This window comes from Xyrauchen texanus, chromosome 6 (assembly GCF_025860055.1).
Source record: "Xyrauchen texanus isolate HMW12.3.18 chromosome 6, RBS_HiC_50CHRs, whole genome shotgun sequence".
NCBI classification, from domain to species: Eukaryota; Metazoa; Chordata; class Actinopteri; order Cypriniformes; family Catostomidae; genus Xyrauchen; species Xyrauchen texanus.
Window position 1 is genome coordinate 9907780 of NC_068281.1, and position 17328 is coordinate 9925107.

At 37.5% G+C, this 17328-nt stretch overlaps 2 protein-coding genes across 4 annotated transcripts in view; both read right to left on the reverse strand.

Moving 5' to 3' along the window:
- LOC127644717 (integrin beta-1-like) overlaps positions 1 to 5715 on the reverse strand; it is a 30086-nt gene extending 24371 nt beyond the window's left edge. Inside the window, exon 1 of one of the 3 annotated variants that reach the window (XM_052128046.1) lies at positions 5289 to 5714. In XM_052128046.1, the coding sequence (XP_051984006.1) occupies positions 5289 to 5315 (27 nt within the window). In that variant the 5' untranslated portion in view covers positions 5316 to 5714. Of the gene's footprint in view, positions 1 to 5288 lie in introns of all 3 variants that reach the window. The other 2 variants (XM_052128047.1, XM_052128045.1) reach the window with 2 other exon arrangements.
- A 9858-nt stretch (positions 5716 to 15573) lies between these two features.
- Positions 15574 to 17328, reverse strand: part of LOC127644727 (neuropilin-1a-like) — a 42336-nt gene continuing 40581 nt past the window's right edge. Inside the window, exon 17 of the mRNA XM_052128061.1 lies at positions 15574 to 16959. Coding sequence (XP_051984021.1) covers positions 16691 to 16959 — 269 coding nt within the window. The 3' untranslated portion in view covers positions 15574 to 16690. The remainder of the gene's footprint in view (positions 16960 to 17328) is intronic.

A 17328-nucleotide genomic window follows, 5' to 3' on the forward strand; every position in this document is an offset into this window, starting at 1 on the left:
GCCATCTGCAGAAAAAGCCATTCACACATCTGTCTAAAGTAAGATATGCCCATGATCATTCTTTTGCCTTTTTTCTGAACATGATCACTTTAATACACTTATCTTTGCAATTGTATCTTAGTGTCATTATAAATCACTATAACAGTGTATCCAGCGCATATAATGGCCATGTATTGCATGTTGAATGAATTCAGACTATAAACAAGACAAATTAAATATTTTGTGCTGCATATATATTCATCATTAAGTGATTAAAGCATCTTCTTTTACTGACTTCATGTGAAATCTACTCACAGAATGAGACAAAGTCATTAATAACACATTTTAAAGTTTTACATGTAGCATCCTCATATTAGTGGTGTGGCAGGTGTATGAATGTTCGGAAACAGTACACTTTTTGCTTGGCTGTTTATAACTTCTTTTTACCCCTGAATGAAGAATGAAAAGGACCTTCTCCGGAATTATATTGAGGCCTTAATACCGAAAAAGTTACACACTTCAGCTTTAAATCAATAGTTTTAAATCTTTCATAGTCAATTTTGCCATTCATAATGCTTCATAGGATTGTAGTTCATTCCCTCATTAAAGACGTTTTGTCTTATTTTGTAATACTTTTTTGCTTCAAATCAACGTTTGTAAAGATGTGATCAAAGTTGAACAGGTTACTACCTCTCTCAACCTAATCTTGAACTTTGTCCCATGACTTTAGGGCAGACAGAGGACGTAAGGGCTTTTAAACATTGCTGTTCTCGGTTATCCACAACAGGCTGATTTCAGTCACTGTCATTTGACAAACACACACAGATAGGACATAAACCACTCCACAGCAGGGCTCAATACTCTCTCCAGTCCTGTTCCTATGTGAAGACGCACCACTAAATAGGTGTAAACTTTGTGTAAATTTATAAAAAGTCCTCTGTTTGTCAACTCTACACCAACAGTGCCATTTTTGTGTGCCAACTTTAAAAAAAATTACTTTTAACTCTGGGTCCTCCAAATTATGATATCCAATTTTCAATGCCTGCAGCCCAGCCCTCATTCTTTCTCATTGTGAATGTGTCATGACAAGAGGGAACAACAGGATGTGAATCATAGGGACAGTCTGGAGAACAAAATCCATCTCAGAATCAAACACATTCAGACTTTCTCTGTCTGCACAACCCCAGATGCAGCCCAGACACACCTTTATGACCCCAGCTGACCTTTGTATATCTCAAATCCACATACCTCCCATAACAGCTGACACAGAACACTTCCATTAACAGGTTATATGAGAACATTTGCAGTCTTTTGCAGACAGATGGCTAGAACAACATCGGAATTATAATTTATAATGATCATAATAAAGGAACATATCATTTTCAGTCAGTGCTTCATTAATCACATCACAATAAAACAAATAACTGATACCATTTTAACTAATCCATTTCAGTCATATAATGTTCTTTGGAATCTGAGAAACACAGCCCATTTATCCTGTTGCCCTAATATGTTCAGAACTCCGGTATCATCAAGCTCATGGATGAAAGTGCTTATTACAGACTTGAAGGTTCATTTTAATACTAGACCATAAGAAATACACAAACGTGCTCTCACATGCACATCGGCATGCAATCACACAGGAAAGGAGCCACTATGTGCTATGTTCAATCATCTTTCTGCTATTGAGACAGAAAGTACAGACCCATTTGTTTTAATAGGAAAGAAAATTCAAAAAAGAATCCGTCTCAATTTAGAGCTGGCACTTCTCGCTGACTGTAAATGTGTCTAAAAGCATTGTAAGGAGCTGAATGCCACCAAGAAATTTTTCTTGCAGATCATCCACAGATGTGCGTGAATGTCACTGCATCAGTAAAGAAAATCTCAAACCAAGTGGTATTTTGTTTTAAAGGAATATTCGAGGGTTCAATAAAAGATTCCAATAGTCTAAAACTCAATTTCTGTTGGTTACTTTTGCATTGATACTGTATCACTGCAAAACTGAGAGATTTTGTAAAGGAATATTACAGGTTCAATACAAGTTAAGCTCTATCAACAGCATTTGTGCAACAATGTTCATTACAAAAAAAAATATTTTGATTGGTCCCTCCTTAACAAGCAAAAATCTGTGTTACAGTGAGGTACTTACAATCGAAGTGAAAGGGGCCAATCTGTTAACGTTAAACTACACACTGTTTGAAACGTGCAGCCACAAGACATAAACATTGTGTGTTAACATGATTTTAGTTTGTTAAAAATCGCTTGCCAACCTTCACTGTGTATAATTATATTACATTTTACAACATTGTGTATACAACTTTAAAGCTGAAATAAAACAAGATTTAACAGGAGAATTAATGCAAGTAATTTTATAAAATTATAAGCTTGACATTTCAGCCTATAAACCCTCCAAAAACGGGCCCAATGGACTTCCAATGTAAATGCCTACTTTAACCTTATCGACTGTCCCCAGCGTTGTGTATGCTCTGGTACATTGGAAGAATCCCGGCGTTTTACCTAAGAGGGAAACCCCACTATTGTAGCGCAATTCCGCAGCAGGTCGCGATGGAAAAAAACACAGCAACAACTTTGGGATAAATAAAGTGAGGCAACAGAAAATTAAATATCAAAGTCTTTCTCAGATGCCATTCTTGTTATTTACACAAGCTCCGTGTGGAAATTACATCATTGTGGAGAAAGCTGCATTTTTTTCTATTCCAATAACTGAACTAGTAAAGGTAGTTTGGGCTGTTTCTATGTAGCATGCTTAATCACTCGTCATAGCGATATCTTATATCCTGTTCTCCCTTGTATTTTAAAGACAAAAGATTTCCTTGAACTGTTCTCTAGGCCATTTTTGAAAGTGTGCGAAAACTTGCATTAACATCAGTGGAGTAAGTTTGATGTGAACACTAGGAAGGATATGTCAAACAGTTGTTAAAATACAACATACCTGTTTGCCAGTGTTTTCCAAAAACCGCCGTCTTTTTGCAGTGGAGAAAGAGCTTGCGCGTTCATGGTTGCCAGATTCGTGACTAACGCAGAGTTCACACAAAAAAGCGTCAAGCTTTACTCTGGCAGAATATATCCAGAATATATATAAAGATCTGATTGGGTGAGTTCACCTATAGAGTTCAGGCAACCCCACACATGTCAAAATCTAATTACATAATATATATAAGGATAATCGCCCTTATATAAAGTCTGTTATTTATCAAGCTTAGAAAATTTAATAATTTACCTGCATGATTCAGGAGTTACAAATGTTAGTGTTATTTTCTGGTTTGATTCGGTCAAAATATTACTAAACGTCTGTGATGATCCCACCTATATGAAAGTAAGATCTGCTTTTAGCTCATACAGAGAACACAGAATGCAACCATGGCAAACAAACCTGTGCACATGATTAAATACTACTAATGTGTTTAATTTATGCTGTCATGCATATGTTGTCTCTTTTTGTAGCATAGTTAATGTAAATAATGTAAAAATATCCAGCATATTTCCATATTTATACATTGTAATCTAGTGGCGTGAAAACATTCTGTGCTTCAAAATTGTAAGTGTTGTTTAATGACTATCGTTTATATACTGTATTGCCTACACATTAAATATATACTGTATAGTGTGACATTATATCGCTTTCTATACAATGTGTTACAATCATCCCACAACTTACACGGCCATGGTATTACAAATTTAAGTGTTTAATGACGTTGTGATTTTGGCTATGGTATATAAACAGCAGTATCACTTTATTAAGCTTTATGAACAGAAAGAAATGTTTTGCTGAATTAGTCGCATCTCACAGCGCAGCACAAAGAAGGCATGTGTAGTTTTGGTCATATACTGTAAGGTATATGGCAGCAAGGTCATATAATGAGATCACATGAAACGGGTAAATAGAACTGGCCTCCCTTGGCTCAATTCAAAGACTGTATATTTCAAAGCTGGATGTTTTGAATTTAATATTTTTTGTTATTTATGATGTATTTATTGATTATTAAAACTACAAGCCGACATGCATAACATCATATCCTTATTTGTAGAGAAGTCCAAAACAATTTTGTGTGCTTAGTCAAGTATGAACACCCTTCAAATGGCTTGGGGAATGCTGTATCGTGCAGTGCACACATGTCACAATAGCAATTCTGATCTGATGCTTGATGCATATAAACGCTCACATCAATGCGATCACTATGTAGCATTTATGTAAACAGTACGTTCAGAATGAGTGTCCATGTAAACACATCTATTGTTTAATGACTCAAAACACATAAAAGATGTTCATTTGTTGCCACCTACTGGTGTAAAAGTGTGATATACAAAAATGGTTACTGAATAAAAGAACAAATCTGAACTGCTCTTTATTTTACCAGGATTCATCTACTGAAATTAAAATCTCTTTTCGGAGTTATTTTCTTTTTTGAACAAATTCAAAAGACTCGAGTCACAGGTTAATGACATACAGAGAAATGCCATTTAAAGTTTATTTAATTCTCATTCTCTTATTTCTCCTAACACATCACCCAGGGACAAGCATATAATGCTTTATCGCTTAAAATGAGGTCAGATTGAACTTAAAGCAAGTCGGCGAAACTTCTCCCAGGCTGATGCGCTTTGGGGGGCCGTTCAGACCGAACACGTTCTAACGCTTTAAAGCAACGTAAGAATCAGAACGTATGGGTCTCGAGACGCGTTTTTAACAGTTGATGTTCCTTTTAAATTTACACGGCGTCTAAAAACGCGGCGCAACGATAAATACGTCCGTCCAGCGTGTGTGAACATAGTTAGCAATGGAAAACAGCGCCTTATTGCTGTTCATTTTAACACGTGGTTAAACGTATCACAAACACGGATAGACTGACGGCTCTTTATTTGGGACTCCCAGGGCCAGCCATATTTACATAAACAAATACCAAATAAAGCATTGTTCTGGGGCCACTTCACCCCCACGGACACTGTCTGGCCTGGGGTAGACGACTAGCAGCATATGTTCCTGACACATAAGAAGCAACAGAAAAATTAAATATAACAGTCAGTGTTTACGGACGGATTGGGAAAAAAACATGGCTTGAGGGGACACTGTTTGAACATGATCTGAACTGTCAATCATGTCTGGGGAAGATCCACCCTTGAAGAGCAATGGAAGGGACTTCCCCACCCAAAGTTCCCAGCCGAAGATCACTTTCCAGATGAAACCCTACCCGATTACTTTTTATCTACTGATTCTGGGATCAAGTAGAAGAGAGTGGGAGATTAACCCATTCAACAATGTTCTGTAATATTGAGACAAAAGATAAGCCTACCTTAACATTTGTTCCCTGGCGATTCATCTAACGACCAGAGGCTCTTTTAAACCCACATTTGCTACACAAATAACCCTCCGAAAGCGTTAGGTCAAGAAGTCCAGCTGATCCACTGTGTCCGCGGAGTCTTTGTGTCCCGTCTTCTTAACAACGCCGTCGGCTACTTTGAATCAACACCTGGTTGCAATGTACACGCAGCTCCGTGTCTACATCAGACAGATAGTTGGTTATAAATGGAGATGAAAGGCGAGATGAAATAACGGCCAAAGTGTCCGGCTCGCCCTTCACGGTGTATCTCCGGTCCGGATGGAAGTGTGTGTGCGGGGACCGCGATTGAGCTGGGTTTGCAGTGCCAGCCCCTCCCTTCCTCCGCCCACAGTCTGTAGTGTTGAAGCTGCGTTCACACTGCCAGCGACACGCAGCGACAAAACGATTTCATCTCATTCATTTTCAATGAGAGCTAGCCACTTCCGGCAGCACGAGCGACGGCGACCGTTGGCGACCGGATGTGGGCGTGTCCAGCTACGCCACAAAGTTGAGAAATGTTCAACTTTATGCTAATGAAGCGCGACTTTAGGGAGCGACAGCCAATACGAGTGAAGGTGGTAGAACTCACATGATCCTAATATTTTAATAATAATATTAATTGTAAAGAAATAGTGCTGTTTAGACTCTTAATATACACCACTAGCGACCTAACTGCCAGCCACTGGCAACATGCAGCGACAAAGTAGCTGGCAGTGTGAATGCAGCCATCCAAACTACAATCGCGTGACGCGACTAAAAGAGGCTGTTCACACAGAGTGCGTCATGCGTTATAAACGGCACAACGAATGGCAAAGAATGCAGATATAGTTAGGCGTATTATATATTGAATAAGAAGAACATATTATGTAAACATAAGTCCCTTTTTTAAATATTGCTTTGATAAATACATAATATTGGTTGAGCAATTATTCAATTGAAATGCATTTCTTCTCCCTGCCCAGTAGATGGCGATATGTACAAAGAATGCAAATCACCAAAAACAAAAGAAGAAGAATGTGAAAGTAAGAGCAGACATATATAGTAAAATATTAAGAGTTAAATATTGATCTGTATCTCACCTACATCTATCATATCACTTGTGATAACATGCACTGGAGTCTTATGGATTACTTTTATGCTGCCTTTATGTGCTTTTGGAGCTTCAACGTTTTGGCCACCAGACCAACAGAGCTGAGATATTCTTCTAAAAATCTTAGTTTGTGTTCAGCAGAAGAAAGAAAGTAATTTGCATTTTAGATAGCATGAGGTGAGTAAATGAGAGGCTGAAAAACAGCAAGAAGTGCCGCAGTGGTCAAAAAAAAAAAAAAGAAGATACATCAAGCACAGAAAGATATTGATTCTGTATGTATAAGCTTTGCTGTTCTTTATGAATCAATAAAATGTTCACAGAAAGATACATACAAAGGAAAATAAAGGATGTATCATAGTGGATAGATACAAACACAAGTAAAACACTCTCTCAATAAAATCATGTTGATATTTTTCTGTTTATATATTTCTGCTTATTGTAGAAATAGGTGTCAGACAGGAAGCTCCTTTGTTTAATCTTGGAACTAATCCAGCTCAACTCTGTACAACTTCTGATCCAGGAACAGCCAGCTAGAGTGCGTCTGGACAGTTTCCGGTGTGTCCCATATAAGATTACTCATCTTGACTCAGACGTTACTATCAGAATAGAGACAAGAGATCTACAAATTACAAATAGGAAATCACAGAAGTCACCTTTAGGAGGAAGGAAACGGCACATTTCTGGGAGGCTGATATTCAAGAGGGCATTCTAGGATATAAGTAACTGGTAAAGTGGAATTCTCACTTGGATCAGCAGACCCAGTTGCATCAAGCTGATCAGAACAAAATATAAACAGAGACATATCACAATCAACAAGATATTAGATAGCAAAAAGTACAATGCACAAGCATGTGACAGGGTTAAACCCTGAAATAACCTTGCAACTGACATGAAAAGTTTTACTTCCGTGGGAAAACTGCTTTTGAAGGCAGAAGACCGAAGGTGTGAAAATAGGTTAAATAAAGCATTTCCTGTTTAGTGCACCGAAATTCACCTCACTGTGCTTTGTTACGTTTTTGTGTGTGTGGAATTGAAGTGCATGTAATGCAAAACATACATGTGAATATAAACTGTTTTGTTTAAAATTTCTTTAAAAAATGGTTACACACCTTTTAATCTAATTAGTTAGGCTTGATTTGCTAGTCTGCAACAAAACAACACAGGAAGACTGTTAAATGTGAAATGCTCTTATAAAACGTTATGTACTTGTTTCCAAATTCTTTCTACTTCAGCAACTTTGTACTGTTCTCATTTCAACTGATTGAGTCTGTGCTATGATCTTTGGGAGGTTGCTGATTTATTCGGCAACCAATATAGCTGTGGAATGACTGGACGTCATCTAGCTTGATGTTGCTTTTGATGCAAACAAGAAGCAGTTCACATTCAAGGCATTCCTGAGAGAGAGAGAGATTCATTTTTCAGATGCGCACTCTCAGAAACCAATCACTGTCTTAATGTACTTAAGTCACAGTGTTCTTTATTCTTATGTTCATAATGTTGTGTTAAACTTCATACTACGTTGGTGGAATGACCTTCTCAACTCAATCCGTGAAGCTGACTCACTCTCTATCTTCAAAAATGGCTAAAAACACATCTTTTCCAAAAGCACTTAACCAGTCACTAAAAAAAACCATACATTTCTTGTTGCACTTAAATCTGTTTTGTATACTATTCTGATGATAGTGAAACATAGTAGGGCACTTTTCGTACCACTGTCTCCTTAAGATGATTCACTTATGTTTTCCTCTTTTGTAAGTCGCTTTGGATAAAAGCATCTGCCAAATGATAAATGTAAATGTAAAATGTAAACGAGAGAGAGAGAGAGAGAGAATAAGAAGGGTGGGAGAGGAAATGATTCCTAATTCTATTTATAGACATGATAGTGTTCTTAGTATTTCACTGCTATTGGAAAGAAATATGTCATCTATATGAGTCAGTGCTTAGAGACGGACTGTGATGAAGCTTAACTGGAATGAGATCAGTTCCCAGTGCTCACTAAAACTATCCTCAAAACACATAGTCAGAGATAAAGGCTATAGTTAAAGTTCACCTACAATGAAATTCCCTCATCATTTACTCACCCTCATGTTATTCTAAACCTGTATTCATTTCTGTCTGCCATGGAACAAAAAAGATGATCTTGAGTGCTTGCCTCACCAACATTCAGTTTCATTAAGTACAGTGGATGGTGACTGAGGCTAACATTTTGTCTAACATCTTTTGTGTTCCACAGAATATAAATAAAGTATTACGTAGGCCCGGATGGAATCTCTGTGCGCAGAACTTTACAGAATTGCAACATCTGCTGTTCGTAAAAGTTCTACATATTCCCATTCAGAGGGATACTATTTAGCCAGATACGGAGCACTTAAAGGGGTCATGAACTGCCTTTTTTATTTTGTACTCTTTTTTTGTACCGCTAACAGTTTTGCCATGTGCCCACTGATGTAAACTTCTGCATGTATGTTTGAGAGCATCCTTCATAAATGGATGCTGCTTTGATTTAGGTTAAAAACACATAAATACTCAGTACACATCAAACGATCTGTAATAACAGACAAAGCAATAGAGACCACGTAATTAAAACAGTTACTCACACTTGTGTGGTGCGACATTACTGTCAGATCCAATACAGTCGGCACAGCATCTTCTTTTCGATTAAATATTTCTGAAAATACTTCATTGAAATGTGCCTTGTTTGTAAATGAATCCGCTGTAAAATTAAGTACCAAGTTCTTACTGACGTGGTCTGGAACTTCATTAAAAATTGATTCACTCTTGTTGGGATCAGAAGGAAGGCAATGCAAAGACTGTTTTTCCACAACTTGGCAATGCACAGCAGCTTGTTGTCTTCAGAGCCATCTTTATCATTTGGTTTCAGCATAGACCTGCGTTTGCCTCTCTCATTATTTACTTACTACATGCATGAATTGGTGGACAGGGCTAAACAGGCAGCAATGTAGAATGGTCACACATTATACATACATTTTTGCATATATATACAGTGAAATGTATTTGTTTTCACATATCAGCCATGATACGGCACCCCTGGAGGGTCAAGGGCCTTGCTCAAGGGCCCAACAGTGGCATCTTAGTGGTGCTGGGGCTTAAACCTGCCTGAGGAAAAAAATAAAAATAAAAATGAAGCGTGATCTGAGCTAATAAAGCAAAATTTATGATACCATTATTATCAGATTTCACTGCTAAACTGGAATATGTTCTTTGATTGTAATCTTGACCAACATTGTTGCATTGCAACATGAATCAATTATTTGCTTAGTGTTAGAGGCTTATTTTTCGCTGGTTTCTGTTGCCACTGCTAGTCAGTTGTTGTGTGGTGATGTTAGGTGCTCATTTTTTAACGTAATGAGGTTTGTTGATTACACCATTATTAATGTTCGTGTGAAAAGGCCTGAGGTCCATTGTGTGTCTGTCAAACAATTAAACATACTGCCTTGCCTTGCAAGACATGCTGTAACTCTTTCTTCAGAGGCAAAGACTGTGGATAACTTCATGTAATGGTGACAAAATGAAAATGTTCATGTTGTAAGTTGATTGTTGGCACAACATTTGCAGTTCTCTCAACATGCATTTTTGCATTTAGCGAGCAATCAAATTCACATTGACAAAACATAGCAATGTTACTGATGACCCAGAACCCCAGTAATGTTACTGATGACTCAGTAACCCAGAACCTCAACCGCTGAGCCACCACAGCCTGTTGTAACACAGGCAGTGTTTAGCCACACATCCTTTTGTTTAGCTGATTGGCTTCAATATACAGTAAGCTGTTTTTTGAGTTCTGAAATTTACAGAATGTTTTTATAGTACATTATGTTTTTATAGATTTATAAAAACATATATAAATCCTCTTATAAATCAAAAGATCAAAGGATTTTTTATTTCTCAGTACCATGACCCCTTTAAAATGAATGAAAAACTGTATTACCCTTTAGATACAGACATCCCCTCTCAGTCAACTTGAAAACGTGCAAGTCAAAGTTTCTTTCAAGGCAAGTCAGTCCTCTGCACGGTAAAAAAAAAAAAGAATTGAGCAAACTTAAAATTTCAATGCAACGTAATGTAACAGTAACATTGCTATGTTTAGTCAATGTGAATTTGATTGTAAATGCAAAAATGCATGTTGAGAGAACTGCAAATGTCGTGCCAACAATCAACTTACAATATGAACATTTTCATTTTGTCACCATTACATGAAGTTATCCACAGTCTTTGCCTCTGAAGAAAGAGTTACAGCATGTCTTGCCAGGCAAGGCAGTATGTTCAATTGTTTGACAGACACACAATGGATCTCAGGCCTTTTCATACGAACATTAAAAACGGTGTAATCAACAAACCCCATTGAAACTCAATGAAACTTCTATTGCAGGTACTATAAATAATGGTGGTGTATGTGGGATGATATAGATAGTTAGTCAATGGTCCTTTTGTAGGAAGGAAGAGGAAACAGTTTTAAACTTCAGACTTATCACCCAAGGTTAATTTGCTATCCAGTACAGTAGGTGGCGATAATGCTCTTTAGGAGTTAATCACCATTAAACAACAACAAGAAGAAGAAGAAGAACAACCCTCATTAAGTTAAAAGATGAGCACCTAACATCACCACACAACAACTGACTAGCAGTAGCAACAGAAACCAGCGAAACATAAGCCTCTAACACTAACCAAATAATTGATTCATGTTGCAATGCAACAATGTTGGTCAAGATTACAATCAAAGAACATATTCCAATTTAGCAGTGAAATCTGATAACAATGGTATCATAAATTGTGCTTTATTAGCTCAGATCACGCTTAATTTAGTTTTCTTTTTTTCTAAGGCAGGTCCAGCTAATGCACGTGCGCCAAAGAGTGTTTATACCAAGGCGGACCACTTGTATTAAAATTAGTGGGAGAAATTGGAACGCCCAGTGTGGCGCATGTAGAAAAGGAAGTCCCGCCTTACAGGTAATCGAGACAATCAACCGATCAATCAACTTGTGAAAGAGCATGCGCATTAGCTGGACCATTAGCATCTCTTGGGAAGTTGCACAGTAATCACATGTCCTCAATATTAAACTAATGTTTAAACAAACACACACACAGAACACAAACTCAGTGGTTTGTAGAAGTGTTGAAACAGTGGTTTGGAAGTGAAACCACACCATGTCACCTTGACAACACAAACAACATCACCATTTGCTTTCCAAAACACTTGTCTGCTGCCTATTGCAGTGACAATACGAACAAATGGATAACTGAATGATATATATAGGTTTAGTCATCAATTCTTTGTAAAAAGCTGCATGTGGACTGCTTAAAAGGATAGTTCATCCAAAATGGAAAATTCTCTCATCATTTACCCACTCTTGTGCTATCCCAGATGTGTTTGACTTTCTTTCTCCTGCAGAACACATATGAAGATTTCTAGATGAATGTCTCAGCTCTGTAGGTCCATACAATGTAAGTGAATGGTGGCCAAAACTTTACAATTCCAAAAAGCTTATAAAGCCAGTCTAAAAGTAATCCATATGGACTCCATCCATACAGAAGAGATATGATATGGGTGGGTGAGAAACAGAACAATAGTTAAGTCCTTTTTCACTATAAATTCTCCTCCCTGCCCAGTACGTGGTGATATACAAGAAGAATGTGAATCACCAAAAACAAAAGAAGAACACTTAGGAGGGAAGAGTGCAGTTTGAAAGTGGAAATTATTAGTAAGAAAAGGACTTAAATATTGATCTGATTCTCACCCATATCTATTATTTCGCTTCTGAAGATATGGATCACTGGAGTTGTATGGATTGCTTTTATGCTGCCTTTATGTGCTTTTGGAGCTTCGAAATTCTGTTATCATTCACTTGCATTGAATGAACCTGCAAATATGTCTAAAAATCTTTGTTTGTGTTCAGCAGATAGAGAAAGTCATACACATATGGCATGAGGGTGAGTAAATGAGAACATTTGCATTTTTGGGTGAACTTTTTTTTTTTACTCAAGTTTTGTCAGCTGAAGAGGTTTTGAAGTTTCAGAAATGGAGATTTCTGTCGCAAATTAGCGGCAAAGAGGAAGAATAGCAGCACCGCTGAACTTGTAGAGCGTCGCCATCTAGTGGTAGATGCGTTGCTTGAACGGTATCTTTTTCCCGCTTTTTTACTGGGAAATAATAGTAAAATGTTCACTAGTTTTCTAGTAATTTTAAGTCTTAAGGTTTATGAGTCTCTACAGGTTTGGACTTTTTTAATACTCCTAAGTTAACCTACCCTGAGAGTTATTCACTGAGGTTAAAAATGTAGACACTAGCACCGGCTTTCCTATAAATATTTAGTAAAACTGGAAAATGAATTATGGAAGACTCACGCACACGCACACACACACACGTGCACACACACACAAAACGTTTAACTACACAAAATCATTATGTTGTTTATTCAATCATTATGGATTCAGCTTTATTACTGTAACTTCAGTCTTTGGAATGTCGTTGAGAAAGTCTTCATATTGGTCAAAATTTAGACCGTTGTTGATGCGGAAGTTTTTTTGTTGTTGTTTTTTTCTGTTTATCCCAGAACTGTGAATACAAAACAACCACCAGACATACTGGACTTCATAACTTTAAAAATCAACAGGCCAAAAAAATTAAATACATAATAATAATAATAAAAATAAAAATAAAATAAAATAATATATATATATGTATGTATATGTATATATTTTTTTAATTTTTTTGGTGAAAGTCTGTGATGGAAGGTCAGATTTAAGACCAGTTCACACTGGCCCCAACAAACTCAAACAAACACCAACATTCTAAAGTTGGCTGTTGGATTTAGAATGTTGAGACATTAATCATACCTGTCATTGTCAAACTGCCACAACAAACACCAACAGTCAATACACTGACCAGTTTGTTGGGACAGTGTGAATTTATAAGGACATAAAAAAAAAAAAAAATCACAGAAATGGTAACATTTAAGAAAAATACAATTTCATTTTAAATAGCACTAAAATTAGCTGTTACACCAACAGTTATTTTTCTTTCGATTTAACTTACCACTTTATTACTTACTAAATTCTTCATTAAATCTAATCCTCAGTGCAAAATTACATATGTATACAATTATGTATGAAAGTTTTCTGCCAACTCCTCTCAGCTGTTAAAGGAAACTGCATTTCTTCTGTATGTGAAATATACCCAGATCCCTTTTTCAGCCAACGTGTTGTCTTTTTCCTTGGTATGGTTGCAAATGCTCAAAAGCACAGATCGTGAATGCAATTAATTTCTTTGGGGACATGGTGCTACATTAGCACTCCTAAATGTTAAATTTTTTATGGTCCTTGTTCCCCATTCTCAGCAGCTTCTAATCAGGAGGGGTCCTACTGGCTCCTGCCAGTCTAGAAGAAACAATTTTCACAGAAGATCCACAGGCATTGTGATGTCACTTGATAAGAACACGATACCATGGCGACACAAAGATTAAAGTTCCACGAGCAGCTACAAAGAGTGTTAAAAATGTCAAATAAGAATTAATTAAGTTTTCCCACCCACACTATTGCACCTGACAAAGGAATACATTTCTATCTATCCATCCATCCATCCATCCATCCATCCAGATATATAGGTGTGTGACGAGGAGGAGGGCGTAGCCGGGCTGTGAGGGTGCATGGCTGGCGCTGAATAACCTAATCAGCCGGGAGGGGGCGCCAGTTCGAGAGAGAGAGAGACACACGCAGCTGCTGTGTGTGTGTGCATCTATGTGTTTCATGTTATGTTTCAGTTATTTTATGTCAAAGTCATTTTGTATACGTTTTGCTGGTTTCCACCTCCTCCTTGCCCAACCTTACCAGGAGTGATGCACTGTTGTGAAGTCCTCGCCAGGTGATGGAGGAGTCGCTGCTGGCCGTCGGGAGTCGGAGGACCCGCTGCCATCAGCCAGGAAGAAGAGGAGCCTTTCCATCCACCAGGGGTCTGAGAACTCATTGTTGTCCACCTGAGGGTGGAGGAGTGGCTGTGGAGTTTTTCTCTATCGCCCTCTCTCTCTCTCTCTCTCACTCTCTCTCTGTGTCTCTTCCCTTCTGTCTTTCCCTCTCCTTCCCCTCATCTCTCCCAGGGCTCCAGAGAGGCAGGAAAGACCTGCCGGCTGAAGGACGGCCAGAAGGGCAACACCTCCTCTCCAGGAAGGGAGGATATCACGCCTAAGGTTCCCTGGTCTGAATCGGGCAGTGGAGGAGTGTAACGAGGAGGAGGGCGTGGCCGGCGCTGAGTCACCTAATCAGCCAGGGGTACCAGTTTGAGAGAGAGACACACACACACGCGGATGCTGTTTTACGTTATGTTTCAGTTCTTTTATGTCAAAGTTATGTTGACTGTTCTGCCTCCTCCTTATATATACTGTATATATATATATATATATATATGCGGTACTGTGCAAAAGTTTTAGGCACTTGTGAAAACTGTTGCATATTGTGGATATCTTCAAAAATAATGCCATAAATAGTTTTCAAATATCAATTCATGTCATAAGAGGTGTAGTAAACATTAAACAAGCTAAATCAATATTTTGTGTGACCACCTTTGGCTTTATAACAGCACCAATTCTCCTAGGTATACCTGGACACAGCTTTTATTGGTTGTTGGCAGATAGGATGTTCCAAGCTTCTTGGAGAATTTGCCACTGTTCTTCTATCTAGTCAGGCTGTCTCCATTTCTTACATCTCTTCATGTAATCTCAGACTGACTCAGTGTTCAGTGGGGGGCTTTGCGGAGGTCATGCCGTCTGTTGCAGGGTTCCCTGTACTTATTTTCAGTTATTTCATATTTGCAAGAGTAATGTTTGTGAGTCTAAAATGTATATTTCCTATTGACACACTAAAGCTGAATATATAAATAACCATCTTAAGACAAATGTTTTTGTGAAACATCTAATGTGCTTAACACTTTTGCACAGTACTGTGTATATTAATTTAACTGCATTAGGTAACAAGGTTATCTGCAAAAAATTATCTTAACCATTTTCTAACTTTTACTTTACTTTTCTTTTTTTTTTTTTTTGCCATTACAGTACATTAACTATGAATATGTTTCACTAATGTTTGACAACTAGAAATTGTCCAAATACATTTGGTCTAAATTTTGAACAGTATATATATATATTATACTGATATTATATCAGTATAATATATATATATATTGTTTTATAATTGAAAACCTAACAAACATATTTTTGTGAAACATTTTGCTTTTAAAATGTGTTTGAATAATTTTGTTATCTAATGCAATCACATTTATACATTTGTATATGTATTAAAGGAATGTTCAATACAAGTTAAGCTCAATCGACAGCATTTGTGGCATAATATTGATTACAACCAAAACTGAATTTTGACTCGGCCCTCCTTTTCTTAAAAAAAAAGAAAAAAAAAAAAGAAAATATTTGGGTTACAGTGAGGCACTTACAATAGAAGTGAATGGGGCCAATTTTTGAACTTTAAAAACTCTTATTTCTGCTTTTAAACCCTCAAAAATTTGGCTTTATAACTCTATACATTTTTGTGATAATCACAAAATTAAAAGTTAAAAAGCTTAACTTGTGCTGAACCCGGAAAGCTCCTTTAACTGTTCAAATATTTTTTGGTTCACTATATTTTAGAAGCTATTAATTACCTCTAATGGAGTGTTTCACTTTTTTGTGGGCTGTGTTGGCAGAACAAGTGACGATGGAGGACACTCAATGTTTTTACATGTAAATATTGACTTCTGAATTATAGTGGGTTAGTGTACAGGCAGTTTCTGGGGGGAGAACAATTTGTGCCCAAAAGCAAATGACTGTCTGTGTAGAGCGGGTCGGGGTGGAGGGGTGTGGGGTCAACCCATGTGTGAAATGGCAATGGAAACACATTTAAAAGGCACCACTGGAATGAAGTGTGTTACCAATAAAATAAACACACATTTCCAAGCAAACACAAGAGCACAATTACACTGAAAACCCAGTTGTGTACAGCTCTGACTTATGGGGAAAAAAGGGCTCATAGAACTCATGTCCAACTGTGTGAGAGGATAATTTTTTTTGTCTTAGTCTCATCATCAGCAACAAATGTACAAACAAACAAATGAGTAGACAATCATCATCTGGCTGTACAATCTATACATAGCATCATTTAGAGGCCAGTCCCTCTTCCTGCACATCCTGAGAACAACGCGACTCAGTCTCAACCTTGTGTAGAGCGTTCTAAAAACGTTCCTTCAACATGTCCAGCAATTTCTCATGTGTTCGTCCAGCATTCCTCATGCCTCCGAGTAAGATTTCTGTGCACTGAGTTTTTCCTTCTTTAGTTTGACACCATCCACCAGCTCAAAGTTGTAGTTCTCCAGTGCGGAGAGGTTTCTGTTTTCAGTGTGAGTGCATGCGCAGTAGAACAGCACCCCACACACAGCACCCAGCAGAACCCCCACTGCGCTCATCACGATGATGGTGATCAGGATGGGATCTAAGCTCTTTAGCATGGAGCCACGACCAAAATTCCACAGGGTGTCATCAGTCCCCTCACAAGTCACTAAAGAGAAAGAGAGAGAAAGTATATTTGAATAAGCTTATCTATATGAAGATGTATATTAATTATTTTCTTCTGCAGAACACAAACTTAAGATTTTGAGAAGTATATCTCAGCTCTGTAGGTCCTTACAAAACAAATGAATAAATAAAAGCACATAAATGCAGCATAAAACTGCACCCAAGACTTTCACCCACTATTGCATTTGTGTATATGGTTGAATGAGAATAAAGGGATTTGATAAAAGTAATCCAAAAGACTCCAGTGGTTTAATCCATGTCTTCTGAAGCGATTCAATTGATTTTGGGTGAGCACAAACCAAAATATAACTTCTTTTTCACTGTAAATTTTGACATCAGCAGTTTCCTTGGC